At 53.1% G+C, this 13,651-nt stretch overlaps 5 protein-coding genes across 5 annotated transcripts; 3 read left to right on the top strand and 2 right to left on the bottom strand.

Moving 5' to 3' along the window:
* Positions 1 to 460: 460 nt before the first annotated feature.
* N7498_004997 (chromatin segregase YTA7) lies at positions 461 to 5,397 on the top strand (the record flags this gene model as incomplete). Its single annotated transcript, XM_058452059.1, is given in 3 exon segments — positions 461 to 2,459; positions 2,515 to 4,240; positions 4,260 to 5,397. The coding sequence occupies 3 exon segments, from the start codon at positions 461 to 463 to the stop codon at positions 5,395 to 5,397; spliced, it is 4,863 nt and encodes a 1,620-aa protein (XP_058308597.1).
* A 508-nt stretch (positions 5,398 to 5,905) lies between these two features.
* On the top strand, positions 5,906 to 6,740 carry N7498_004996 (Sec63 complex subunit SEC66; the record flags this gene model as incomplete). The annotated part of the gene is made up of 2 exons (XM_058452058.1): positions 5,906 to 6,005; positions 6,085 to 6,740. 2 exons carry the CDS (start codon positions 5,906 to 5,908, stop codon positions 6,738 to 6,740), a joined length of 756 nt encoding a protein of 251 aa, XP_058308596.1.
* A 250-nt stretch (positions 6,741 to 6,990) lies between these two features.
* Positions 6,991 to 9,549, bottom strand: N7498_004995 (pentatricopeptide repeat protein; the record flags this gene model as incomplete). Its single annotated transcript, XM_058452057.1, has 1 exon — positions 6,991 to 9,549. The coding sequence occupies one exon, from the start codon at positions 9,547 to 9,549 to the stop codon at positions 6,991 to 6,993; it is 2,559 nt and encodes an 852-aa protein (XP_058308595.1).
* A 132-nt stretch (positions 9,550 to 9,681) lies between these two features.
* N7498_004994 (uncharacterized protein) lies at positions 9,682 to 12,144 on the top strand (the record flags this gene model as incomplete). The annotated part of the gene is made up of 8 exons (XM_058452056.1): positions 9,682 to 9,741; positions 9,792 to 10,004; positions 10,062 to 10,135; positions 10,193 to 10,427; positions 10,479 to 10,618; positions 10,668 to 10,941; positions 10,993 to 11,114; positions 11,166 to 12,144. 8 exons carry the CDS (start codon positions 9,682 to 9,684, stop codon positions 12,142 to 12,144), a joined length of 2,097 nt encoding a protein of 698 aa, XP_058308594.1.
* Positions 12,145 to 12,376: 232 nt separating this feature from the next.
* On the bottom strand, positions 12,377 to 13,600 carry N7498_004993 (uncharacterized protein; the record flags this gene model as incomplete). Its single annotated transcript, XM_058452055.1, has 5 exons — positions 12,377 to 13,035; positions 13,088 to 13,224; positions 13,276 to 13,336; positions 13,388 to 13,507; positions 13,558 to 13,600. The coding sequence occupies 5 exons, from the start codon at positions 13,598 to 13,600 to the stop codon at positions 12,377 to 12,379; spliced, it is 1,020 nt and encodes a 339-aa protein (XP_058308593.1).
* Positions 13,601 to 13,651: the final 51 nt, after the last annotated feature.

Raw genomic sequence — 13,651 nt, 5'->3', positions numbered from 1 at the left:
TTCGGTCCTTTGCCAATTCTTTCCTTTGCATATCCCCCGTCCCTGTTGTTGATTATTTCGCCGTTCTCTTTGTTTTCTCACGCGTTCCCGAGTCGAGGAGTGACCCTTCCCAACTCGACCAGATTGCGGTCCACCATCGCTCCCGTCCGCGACAACCAGCCTGCCGATCAGCAATTGTCGTGGTGGATCTCGGTGGCCCCCGTCCAGTGCCATATCTACAGGCTGCGCACCTGTTGAAGTATCGGTGTCATCGCTGGACGAAGACCTGTTTGTCGTTTGTAAGCTCCCACCCACTTGCTTGCTACCGCGACTTGGAGATCACCTTTGTCTATTTTCGAGCGAACCATACCCTGTACTATCACTTCTCTACCCATCGCTCCCTGGTCAATGCTTTTTTTGGTGCTTCATCACTAACATACTCATTCTCTAGTGACCTCCCTATCACCCCCTTCACGCCGTCATGCGCGGTAGCGCCAAACGCTCCCTCGAGGAGATCGCCATCATGTCCGACTCGGACGATGAAGACTGGAGTGCACCTTCCGATCGTCCTGCCCGGCGCACCGCGCGCAAGTCCAAATCGAGCCCTCAGAAGAAGTCACGGCCGGCCAAGAAGCGCCGACGCCGTGACTCTGATATCGTGTCAGATAATGCCAGTATGAGTGATGATGATCTTTCCATCCTGGAAGAGTCCGAGTCTGAGGAGGAAGATCTGGATGATCCCAATATTCCCCGAAATGCACGAGGAACTGCGCGCCGACGAACCACCCAAAGTCGTCCACTATATGAAGAACCATCCGACGAAGATGAATCGCCTGGAGATGATGAGGCCGAGGACGAGGAATCAGAGGCTGCCGCCCCAGTCCCGCCAAAGCGCACTATCGTCACACTCAAACTTCCACCTGAAATTCTCGCAGAGCCACAGTTTAACGGCAGACGGATCACTCGCCGTACTCGAGGTGCTTCGGAGGATATCTACGCCTTGACTAATTCAGGCCGCCACGTGGAGACTGTTGAACGCGCCACTCTCAGCCCAGAGACGCAAAATGGACGCAGCGGCTCCCGTCACCCCAGCCGAGCATCCAAGCAGCCTGTGATCGCCGAGGAGAGCATTGAAACGAGCGCCGAGGTCCAAGGCTCTCTAGAGATCCTGGAGAGCGATGTGCCTCAGAGTGGTGCCGAGGGCGATACCACAATAGCCAACGACGCGGACCAGGCTGATGTCGACATGACTCATGATTCGGGTGTTATCCCAGAATCAGAGAATGGAGAAGCCAAAATTGAAGCGGATGAGGATGAGGATGAAGACGAAGGTCCCATCATCCGCCGACGGAGCAGACCAACCCGCAACGACCACGAGGCGGAGGAACAACAGGAGGCTGAGCCTTCTGATGGACTTCGCCGATCCGGTCGAAAGAAGCCATCACGAAACTCACAGCAGAAAGGCGAAGAGAGTGATTTCGAGCCCGAAGGCGAAGAGGAAGAAGACGATGATGATTCAGACTCCGTCCAGTCCAGTGGCTCGCCCCGCAAGGGTAGCAGAGCCCGTGATGATGAAGACAGCGTCGCTAGCCGTCGCCCTGGCCTGCGTAAGCGCCCTGATCGATCCCGCGGCACATCCTACGTTGCCGAAGAACTCGCCGATGAGCTGGAAGACTTGAAGGATGGTAAGAAGAGCCGGCGTCACGCCGTGGAACATATTGTCTACGAGAAGCCCAAGCGCAACCGCAAGGATGTCGACTATCGCATCATCCGCCCGGATCTGCTATTGAACCTGGATGAAAACGATCATGATGCAGTGGCCGAGTCTCCATCACGCCGTGGACGCGGTGGTGGGGGCGGCTGGCAGCGCAATCTTCTCCCCACGTTCGGACCCTTTGGCGGTGCCGGTCAATCATCAATCCTTGGACCTCCCGGTGCCGCTGCTACGACTGGAGGTGTCGATAGCGACAGCAGTGATGACGAGGGACAGGCAAAGAATACTGGCCTTACCCCTGGCGGTATCCTTGCCCCCCAGGGTCATGCTGGCGATGCTCAAGGTCTCTCAGGCACTCCCGCCAACTTCGGCAAAGTAAAGGACAAACAGTCTTTGGCCGACGCGGACCCGCTTGGTGTTGATATGAGCGTCAATTTTGACAGCGTGGGAGGCTTGCAGGGACACATCGATCAGCTGAAGGAGATGGTTTCTCTTCCCCTCCTGTATCCGGAGATCTTTCAACGGTTCCATATTACGCCACCTCGAGGCGTGTTGTTCCATGGACCCCCCGGTACCGGAAAGACGCTCTTGGCTCGCGCCCTGGCAAACAGTGTCAGCTCGGAGGGACGCAAGGTAACGTTCTACATGAGAAAGGGCGCAGATGCGTTGAGCAAATGGGTTGGTGAGGCCGAGCGGCAACTACGACTTCTGTTCGAGGAGGCTCGCAAGACACAGCCTAGCATCATCTTCTTCGATGAGATTGATGGTAAGGAGCCCCCTCTTTTTGTCCCTTGTCTACTCTACTGACTCGATTTCCACAGGACTGGCTCCCGTACGATCTAGCAAACAGGAACAGATCCATGCCTCAATCGTCTCTACTCTTCTGGCATTAATGGATGGCATGGACGGTCGTGGTCAAGTCATTGTCATTGGTGCTACCAACCGGCCGGACTCCGTTGATCCTGCTCTTCGCCGCCCTGGTCGCTTTGACCGCGAGTTCTACTTCCCGCTTCCTAACCTCGAGGGCCGACGTGCCATCCTCGACATTCACACCAAGGGCTGGGATCCCGCTCTCCCGCAAGATATCAAAGACGAACTGGCCAAGATCACCAAAGGCTACGGAGGTGCCGATCTCCGAGCTCTTTGCACCGAAGCCGCTCTCAATGCCGTGCAGAGAAAATACCCTCAGATTTACAAGTCTGATAAGAAGCTCATAATCGATCCAAAGACCATCGATGTGATTCCCAAGGACTTCATGCTGGCTGTCAAGAAGATGGTTCCTTCCTCGGAACGGTCTACTGCATCGGGGGCATCTTCATTGCCCAAGAATGTGGAGCCTCTCCTTCGTCAGTCTTTGATACAGATTGAAATTTCGCTCTCAGAGGTCCTTCCCCAGCGAAAGAGACTCACTGCCCTCGAGGAGGCTCAGTTCGAAGAGCCCGAAGACGGGAACGGATTCAAGCGAGAACAAATGATGCAGGAATTCGATCGGTCGCGGGTCTTCCGGCCCCGTCTGCTCCTAAGAGGTTCACAGGGAATGGGTCAGCAGTACCTTGCAGCCGCACTACTTCATCATTTCGAGGGATTGCATGTTCAGGCATTCGATCTTCCTACGTTACTCAGCGACTCTACTCGGTCTCCTGAAGCCACGGTCATTCAGCTCTTCTCGGAAGTCAAGCGAAATAAACCCAGTGTGATTTACATCCCCAACGTCCAAACGTGGGCAGAGACAGTTGGCCCCGCTGTCATCTCTACATTCCTCGGTCTCCTACAATCAGTACCAGCTTCTGACCCAGTCTTGTTGCTCGGAGTGCTTGAGTCGACAGGCGAGGAGATGGATGGCGTCCTGCTGAAGAGAATGTTCGGATTCTCCAAGAAGAACCTGTTTGACATTCATGCCCCGGACCACACTGCCCGCCATGAGTTCTTTGCCAAACTCATCGAATACGTCAAAACTCCTCCCGCCGAGTTCCCTGACCCCGAAAATCGCAAGAAGCGTCAACTCGAAGAGCTGGAGGTCGCTCCACCCCCTCCCCCGCAAGCCGAGGCGCAGATGACCAAGGAGCAACTTAAGGCTCAGAAGAAGAAAGACCGACACATTCTGAATTGTCTGAAGATTCGGATCCAGCCGATTATGGAGCAGCTGAGGAAATACAAGCGGTTCCGGACCGGCGTGGTTGACGAAAACCAGATTAGATACTTGTGGGAGGAAGAGGACCCCAACATAGTGACCAGTGATTTACCACCTGACGAACAAGGGTTCCACCGTCCATATGAAAAGGCTTTCGACAAACACGGCGTGGTCGGTCTTCGCGAGACTGCCACAGGCCGGTTCTTCTACAACTTGGATATTGTCATTATCGAGAAGCGCCTCTCGAATGGCTACTACAAGCGCCCTTCCGATTTCTTGGCCGATGTTAAGCGCATCGCCAAGGATGCACGCCAATTAGACGACGCCGAGAAAGCCATGCGAGCGAATGAGATGCTGGCGAACGTTGAAGTCGACATTGCCAACATTGATCTCACTGACCCGCTTCTTGTTGCGGAGTGTGAAAACGTCTATCAGCGCGAGCTTGCTCGCGAAAAAGGCGGCTGCCGAGCGTGCTCGCGCGGAACAGAGTCAGGTGTCTCGGCCCGGTACTGGAAATGTGCCCCACGGCAACACCGAGTCGGGCCCCTCCACTGGCCCTGTCCATCTTGGTGTTTCTTCTCCCGAGAGCAAGTCAGCCGAACGTCCGGTCACTCCTGCGCGAGAGTCGCATGTGAACTTCACCAATGGAGATCACAATGGGTACCACAATTCTGGCGGGTCGGATCTCAATGAGAATGGCCCTCATGGTCAGAGCAACGGCTCCCACGGCGATGGTGATGGTGATGGTGATGGTGATGGTGATGTTTTCATGACCAACTCCGAGGATCACTCTGGCAGCAAGGACACACTGAACAGCTCGTTTGGACCTTCTGCGCAACCTAAGCCTGCTTATTCGCACACTGCTCCATCTCAGCAGGTCCGCCGCGAGTCTGGTCTGTCGAGCTTCTCGCAGAAGGGTCCGATGACCCCAATGGCTCCGGGATCTCAGCCCGGTGATTACACCAACGAGGCTTCTACGACTCAGACAACTTCGGACAAGAAATCATCAGAGCAATTATCCAACCATCACCACCAGACCCAGAGTCCTCATGTCTCACGGCATGAATATCCGGACCTTACCCAATACCCCGACCGTATTTCGCAGGAAGAGCACCTGCCGGACACCCAGCAGGGAGGCAGCAGCCAGCCCTCTCCCCGGCACCAGGCAGACGATAACGCTACTGTTTATGACAGCCAGTCACAGTCCAAGCCTCAGCCTCCTCTCTTCGGCGAATCTTCCAAGCCGGTCACGAACTCCTCCGCCAACCTGCAACAGCTGCTCAATGAAGAGCCAGTACCCCAGCTGGACCTCGACCTCGAGTACGTCGAGCACCTGCACAACCAACTCACCCAGCAGACAAGCGGGTGCTCGGTCGAGCAGTTGGAGCAAGTTGCCACCTGCCTGATGGATTACATCTGGCGCAAGCGCGGCGAGTGGAACCGCACCGCTGTGGCCAAGGGCCTCACGGAGGCATTCAACGCCGTTTTGGACGACATGCAGTCCATGCAGGATATCGGGCCCATCAGCCATCACACCAAGCAGCAGATGGGCAATCCCAGCTACCCGCTGTGATAGGGTTGTCTTTCAATCTCTTCACTTTCCTGTTAATACGTTTGTCTCTACGAGCTTTCTTTGTATCTGGTGGTTTTCTGGTGGACAAGGTGTTAGTTAGTACCCCTCTTGTTTCTTTCGCTTTTCTTTCCTTATTTTTATGGGGGCATTTGTGGATGTGAGAGTATTTCCAGCGAAACTGGAGAGTTACGGATAGTCACGTACATCTAAAATCAAAAATTTGATTAAACCCGCTGTCCGTTTAATGAGAAACGTAAAAAGGGTCGAACGCTGAATTTCTATACTTCGCGAGAACATGTGACGTCGACCCACTAAAACACCTGGCCTTTGCGGTTGCGGCCCTCCGCCGATGATGCCCTTCCAAGATACCCTTCCACGATACCCTTTCACCTCTCCGTTGCTCCATTGCTAGACCATGACCGGGTTTTGATCTACAATTTGAATTCTTCAATCCCGGAGCTTCATTCCACACCATCTTGCCCCCTTCCGCTCATTCACAACCGCAACCATGGTGGACTGGCTCAGTCTCGCCGTCCCCCTCGCCTACCTAGGCGTCCTGATCGGCGCTCTCGCTACCTTTTCTTCTCTATACCGAAAGCGCAAGTCCCGTATGTACTCCATCAACCGGCAGCAGCACCTCTTACTGCAACTTTTCAGATTCACAACTAACATTTCCCCTTACAACAGGCAAGGCCGCTTCCCTTGAACCATGGTTCCCAGCACACCTCCAGCGTGACATCTACTTCTCCCTCATGCACCTTGACCCCTCCACCCAACAAACGGAGAAAAAACTCCCCGCCGTCCCGGAATCCGTCCTCAAAGCCTCCCTCCTCCGCCGCGCAACGGAAGATATCCGCCGCGTCCTCGCCCTGCGAAGCCAGAAACAGGCTCTCTCCGTCCTCCTCCAGCGTGGCAGTGTTGGCGATGACCTGTGGCAGCGGTTCCTACGCGCCGAGAAGGAGATGGAAGATGAGGTTAAGGATGTCGTCGCCGAGGCTAATGCCTACGCTCCTAACTGGGGCCAGACTATCTTCCAGTCTGCTAATGAGATGATGAATAATGATCTCTACCGCAAGCGCATGGACGACCACCAGTCTAAGCTTGCTGAGGAGCGCGCGTTCTGGGATAAGAAGAAGGCTAGCATTCAGGAGGGCTTTATGAAGGAGTTGGATACCCCTGAGGAATCTGGTGCTGCGGCTGCTAAGGCCCCCGAGGCTGCGGTGACTTCGACGAGCGCTGCGCCTTCGGTGCAAAGTGATGAGGATGCGGTGCTTGTTGAGGCCGAGTCGGTGAATACGCCTGGTTCGGGTGGGAAGAAGAAGAAGGGGAAGGGGAAGAAATAGATGCTGGGTTTGTAAAATTATGTTGGTTTTTTACTGGGTTGCTGCAATGGGTTTCTTTCAGGATGGTGTTTTGTTCTATCCCCTTGGGATTGATGCATTTGAGGATATCTTGCATACTTTTAAACCCTTTCACAATCCGAAGAGGAGAATAGTGTACAATTCCCGTAGTGGTAAAAGTAATTAATATACAGGCCCTATTTACAGCGGGCTGAAGGCTCAAAACGCCGCTTCATGCAATGTCCGAGCTAATTTATAGCAGCTTACTATCATCAACCCCTAACGACGACCCTAGATCAATTCCCGATACCTGCATTTCCTTTGCAGCTTGGGTCAACTTTTCTTCGATGCGTTCTGGCCCCAGACCATCTGTCCGACCGATCACAATCCGCAGGAAGCTTGCCATGATCTCGAGTTGGTACTCCTCCTTCTCATGGGGATCAAGCTGGTCGAGACTTAGCCCTTGTACTTTTAGAGCCAGCTCCTTTCGATCGCCCAGCATTTCAAGAAGTCGGCTCACTTGGCCAACGCTCTCTTTGCTGCGGGGTGTCGAGGACAGACGGCGGAGGCGGTGCTTGGGTGTCCCGGCGGGCACTCCGGCCAGGCGGGCAACTTGCAAGACGATCATACGGGCTGTAGTGTCGTCGGGCGCAAACCCAAAGACAGTTCGCATAGACTGGAGGGCAACAAGTGTGCCTGCAAGATCCTTAGAGAGGCAGAAGCAGCGCACGATCTGATCATATAGCTCCTTCGAGAACTCTTCGGCGGTCGTCCGTTGGGCGCGAGGGGAGAGGTGTGAGTACCACTGTACCATGTTTCCGTACAGCTCGCGCGCAGATGGGAATCCACTGTCGAAAGCCGTACGTCCACGATCGTACTGCAGTTTAGCGCAATCCCAGAGACACGCGTATGTTTCCAAGTCTGGTCGAACGCTTGTAGACATCATCTTGAATTTGGCCCACAATGAGCGAATATCTTGTTTTCGGAGTTCGGCATAGAGGAGATGGTTCATGAAATAGGAGTTGGGTTGAACATGTGCATCGCCGAGACACTTCACCAGGTACTTGACCATGTCATCGTCGCCTCGGCGGGTGTAGTGGAGAAGAAGAATGGAGAAGGTTTCAATGCCTGCGTGTGGCACCTCACGTTTCATAAACTTGGGGATCCGACTAGGCTCGGCCTCATCGTGTTTAACCTGGACCCGGGGAGTTGGCTCGGCCGGCTGGAACCGTTTCCACGCGGCGTCAATCCGGTGCTGGATCATGGACCAGGCGAGTCGCTCTGCTTTGTTCCGCGCGTTGGCACTTCCATCCCGAAGCCAAGCGGCTATCAAACCATTCAAGTGCTTAGCGTCCGGGCGCACTCCTCGCTCATACATCAATTCGATCACTAGAGCAGCCGAGTCGACCTCGCCCATTCCGATAAGCTTCTTCATCCAGCTAGCATAGAAGAATCGATTTTGGAATCGGCGAGGCAGCATCGTGAGTGCCGATAGGGAGACTTTGTTGACGGCACGCTCATCGATGCATGATGCATGAAGGTTGCCTGCTAGGCCAAGAGCGGCTTTGTATAGAGCTGTCGAGTCATTGGCAGGATCTTGACCTGTCACCATCATATCCTTGAAGATAGCAACAGCAGTATCCAACCGGCCAGCGGTGAGAAGACCGATGCTGATCTGATCATAGTCCTCCATGGTCATGTCGGGGCCCAGCATCGTCTTGAGTTGTAGATACAATGCCCATGCTTTCACCTCTGCATCCTTTCCGGGCATTCTGCCCCATGCTGTGATAACCGGAATGAGTACACGGGGCTGGCGGGATCTGTCATTGGCCAAGAAAGCCAAAGCAATATCCTGAGCTCGTTGGGGATTGCTTTCAGCGGCGAAGAGTCGGACACCCTGCATCCAATATTCCTCGAGGTCCTCCCTTTTCTGGGACAGTTCGGCTTGGTAGGATTCCCACTGCTCCAGTGCTTGAGTAGTGGCACCTCCTTGATGTAAAGCATCGATGTATGAAAGTATCTGGGGAGTGGCGAGGGGCCTGTCGACGGAGCTAGCATCCTCGGCGAGAGTTTGGAGATGCGTGGATCGTGTAGCCTTGGACAGTTGTGCTGTGGCTTGGGATTCCCAGACAATATCGAGGACATTTGGTGGAAGTGCGCCCACAAATCCCGGCATAGCCTGCTTGCACCGGCGATAGGATTTCCACACCTCTTGCCTCGTCCGCTCATCTGACTCGTTTTCTGTAAACTTTTGGAGAGCCTTCTTGAATCGCACCGCATATGCTTGGGACTCCGGATTCACAACCTTTGCTTCCGAAGAGCGTTTGGCAGCCAATTTGCGCCGCTCTCTAGCGCTGTCCTGCCAGTTCTCTTGTTCCAGCGCGAGACCCTCAAATTCCTCCTTCAGCATATTGTCCAGTTCCTCGTCAAAGACATCATCCAGTGATGGCTGTGGCTCCGCCGAGCCGTGTTCCTCGTCATATTTCCGAAGAGCCTCCAGGGCAATCTTCCGGTCGTTCTCTGGCAAACCCTGGATGAAAGGACTGTCGGGTGCGAAAGGGCCCTTTTCAAGGACCTTGAGCTCTTGCTGAAGCTTCGTGAGCTCTCCCTCTACTTCTTCCCGCTCCTCCTTATCCTCGGCCTCGGGGTCGATCTTCCGTCGTTTCTTGCTTCCGGGTGTCTCTTGTTCGAAGAAATTGACCTTATCATTGGGCCCGCCATAGTCGAGTCGACGCGCCGTTACAGCGGAAAAGGCACGCCGAGAAATCGACGGGCCGGCATAGTAAGCTCCTCGAACAGCCTGGCGGAGCATATGGAGTTGCGTCGAGCATGAAGTGTTGAAGTCGCGAAGTTCGGAAAACCATTTAATCCACTTTTCGGGTTTAGCGTGGTTCCCGCCCCCGTTGAAGTCATCCCCCGACGCGCCTGTCAATTGCGACCAGCAATGGATCCCGACGGCTTGGAGGACGCTCTGGACCTGGCCAGAGACAGGTCACAGTACCAGGTAATTGTTCTGAACGTGTTTTATCCCTCCTGTGTACTGACATCTCCCAGGGCGTGTACGTCTACCAGCCCGCAAAGCCTGGGAAAGCTTCCGGCGAGCGCCCTACGAAGCGTCGCAAGGTCTCGACTATCGACACTGGTGGACAAAAATCAGATGTGCATAGCTTTTTGCCCCTGTTAAATGGGGAGGAATCTGCGGAGTGTGTGCAGCTGCGCCACGATACCTACAAACAGCTGTGGTCTGAGCAAGAAGACAAGATCCAAGTGAGAGACCTTGACATGCGCGTGGGTTGTGAGTCGCTAATATGATACCATTGACAGAAAATCCTCGAAGATGTCGACGCCGGAGTCCTGACAGACGTGTTGTCCTTTGTGAGAGATACATCGCCTCAGACGTATGGCCCTGTCCTGGAGAAGAACACTCGAGCTGCGATCTGACCGGATATCTCTAGGTGCAATGGATGTATACCCACAGCATTGGTGACCGTTGGATCCAATGTGTCCTCGCTTAGTCGATTACTTTCACGCCTCAACGATCAATTGACGACGAGTGGCGAGGGTGGTGTTGTAGTGCTAGAATCCGGCGACGCACCCAACCTCAAAACATCCCTGAAGAACATCATCCGAGCGGCTGTCACCAATACTGAGGGCAATGACGGATACCAGAAGTTCCTCACGGATCGTTCTGTATGTCCTTGCCTGTCGATCTCTGACTTGTCCATACTAACTGAAATCTAGGGGCCGCGACTGCTCGGTTACGATCTAGATCTGCTTCATGATTACGTCCAAAGAAGAGGAACCAAGAAGCTGGTCCTTGCCCTGCGAGATAGCGAAGCTTTCGATCCAGGACTACTGACCGATCTTCTGTCGCTATTCAAGTAAGATCCAAATTGCTCGTATACTGAACCCTCTTCTCACACGTGATAGATCGTGGCTCGACCGTATCCCATTCACGGTGCTGCTTGGAATCTCAACTTCTGTCGAGCTCTTTGAGGGTAGGCTCCCGCGCTCATGTGTTTCCATGCTCCAAGGGAAACATTTCGAAGTTCAAGAAGCAGGAAACTGTGTCGACCGCATCTATGAGTCCCTGCAGGCCGAGCCGAACGCGAAAATGTGGCTTGGCCGCAATATCACCAGCACATTATTTGAGAAGGCAAGCGACTATTTCCTGACGCCCGAGGCATTCAGTCGTATGGTCAAGGTAGGATATTCCCCCTCATAATAAACCTGTCTTTTCTAACACCTAATGCAGTACGCGTACATGTCGCACTTCTTCGCCAACCCCCTTTCCACATTTTTGGGAGGATCACCATCGCCTGCAATGTCTCAAGGCCGTTTCTGCGAAGCTATTAGGAATCTGCCCTCTTTCCGAATGTAAGCATCTTTGCTTGTTCCAATTTAATTTCCGGTCTAACGATTTATCAGGTTCTGTGAGGATCTTGTTGAGAGCGGCTCTGGGAATGAGGTGCCCCCTTTGCTAGAAAATGATGAGCATCTGTTTGAGCAGGCTGTTAAGCACTTCGAGGCAGGACAGCAAAACATGCGACAAATTTTCCAAGCTGTTCGACTTATCCATGCGTGTCTCCAACATACGCAAGGCACGAAGAAGACCAGCTTCTCTGATCTCTCTGTCCATGCACTTTCCGGAGAGTTGAGTGAGTCTCCTATCGTGGACGACATGCTGGCTATTGTAAGGGCTCTGGACTCTGAGAAGCTTGGAGAAGTGCTTGAAACGCTGCCCAAGGACATGTTTCATCAGACACCTCTCGGTGAGATCCAAGCAAAGCTAAGAACCTTGCAAGAGACGTATGCAGAGTCTGGGCCTCTACACAGTGAATACAACATCAACAGCTCTGTGGTTAAGACAACTGTTGTCCAGCAGCGGATCCAGCTCAGCAAAGGCAAGGCCAACCTGCCCGAACAAGATATCGAGTATACCAAGATTCTCGACTGCTTGATTGGTACGCTGCAGGAGTATTTCGCAGAAACCTTGATCCCGCCTCAGGATCTGTTTCTACATGAAGCCTTTCTGTTTGACCTGCGCAATCCCTTGAAAGAAACATTCGGTCCCCGGCCCCGTTTCGCCATTGAGCGTGCCATGGCAAGTCCCTTCGACTACTTGTTTTCCTCGCCCGACGCCTCCGGGGCCAGAATCTCTGCCAAGCAACCTGCCACGGCTATCTTATATCAACTCTACCTCGAATCTGGTGCTCTGGTCAATGTTCATGACTTGTGGCAGGCTTTCTATGGCGTTTTCGAAAATGACCAGGGCAAGAAATGCGATGACCGCATCGTCATGTCTTTGTTCTATGGTGCTCTGTCCGATTTGAAGTCATTCGGCATCATCAAGAATAGCCGAAAGAAGACTGATCATCTTGCCAAGGTTGCATGGATGGGCTTGTAATTTACATTTCAAGATTACTTTGAATAGCATAGCATTGATCATCCCTGGATTCACTGAATTGAAGCGTGAGGTTTAAGAGAGTGCGAATATCAAATCCCAATCAATTTCCAAATACTTTCCGAATGCTAAGTAAAGGGTATCATACGCATGCAGTCAGGTAAAAAAAAAACTATACAGAAGTCTCCCAAGCCATGATAAGCGCCAACTCGGATGCAGAAGCAGGCGCACGATTTCAATCCTCTTGGAACGGTCGTTGAATGATATCATCACGTCCAAGCGGCCGTCCACCTTCACTCAGAACCATGGCTTCCCTCCGTCGGCGGCGAAGTGCTTGCTCTTCCGGGCTTCCTTCTTGGAATCTCCTCGAAGAGGACTCTCGTAATGGAGGACCGGCTGTATCTTCTCCATCCACCATCCACACATCACTGTCTTCATCGTCATCGTCGTCGTCATCATCATCATCGTCCTGATCATTCTCTTCGATCATGCTGCCCATTAGACCATGCTTCCGTAGCTGCTTGATTCCATCCGGGTGCTGTGTCAAAGTCCCAAATATAGAGCTCATGACTGTATCGTCAGACCACCATGTTTTCATGAGAATAACCGCATCCTGTCGCCGAGATGGCTCGGTCAATGCACACGGGAACGGGTATTTGGCGAGCCACCGGCTGACGATACCGGCTTCCAACGCCCCAGCAACATTTTCTGGTAGCAAGATATCCAAAATATGAAGGGCCTTTTTTTCCCCTATGGGTCTGGTCTTGGGGAGGACGGGCGAGTGTGTTGTAGACGTTTGTTCGGTGTGTTCGTCCAGGAAATTGCAGAGACAGTTAATCAGGGCTGTGTATGTCGGGACATCTCGGAGTCTAGTACAGACAGAGGTTCGAGATACTGTTTTCATTTAGCACTGAGCTTGAGCTGTCGGTCGAGGAGTGGTGCATACGAGCTCGGTTAGATACTAAGAAATGGAGAGCAGTCAGCGCGCGACCTTGTCGGGCTTTGTCTTTGCAATTCAAGTCCTCTAGGAGCAAGTCGCGCGTTTCGCCTTTTGTTGACCGTTCTGAGATGATGCGCAAAGCTCTGTGTATGCATTAGTGTGTGTCTCGCAACGCTCGTGGAGGATTATCGTACGCAGCTCGGAGGTCATGACTCGTGCTCTCGGAGAGCTTGAGAAGGGTATCTAACTTGAGAACTGGACGGCTTTAGCATGTATACTTTGTCGGTGATGAAGGCCATTGCTCACCATCCTCTGTACCTTCGTTAATGATCTTATCTTCTCTCTCGTTATGCTTGATCTCGGTCAGATCAACCACTTGGCGAAGGTCGTTGACGATGCCGCGCACGGCAAAGAATAGTGATATACCTAGGCTTGTTAGATAGTGCCAAAACACAAGAACCAAGATTTATATTTACCGAGACAAAGCCACAGCGCACCATCTCCCGAAAAAGGCGCCATGATGTTTGTAGTTGGAGATGATGAGATGCGGAGAGACGCTGGGCAGAATCG

The sequence above is a fragment of the Penicillium cinerascens genome (assembly GCF_028974065.1).
Source record: "Penicillium cinerascens strain IBT 15544 chromosome Unknown contig_5_segment0_segment0, whole genome shotgun sequence".
Lineage (NCBI taxonomy): Eukaryota > Fungi > Ascomycota > Eurotiomycetes > Eurotiales > Aspergillaceae > Penicillium > Penicillium cinerascens.
Note: the sequence above shows the minus strand (reverse complement) of the source record. Positions and strands in the feature narration are given on the sequence as shown.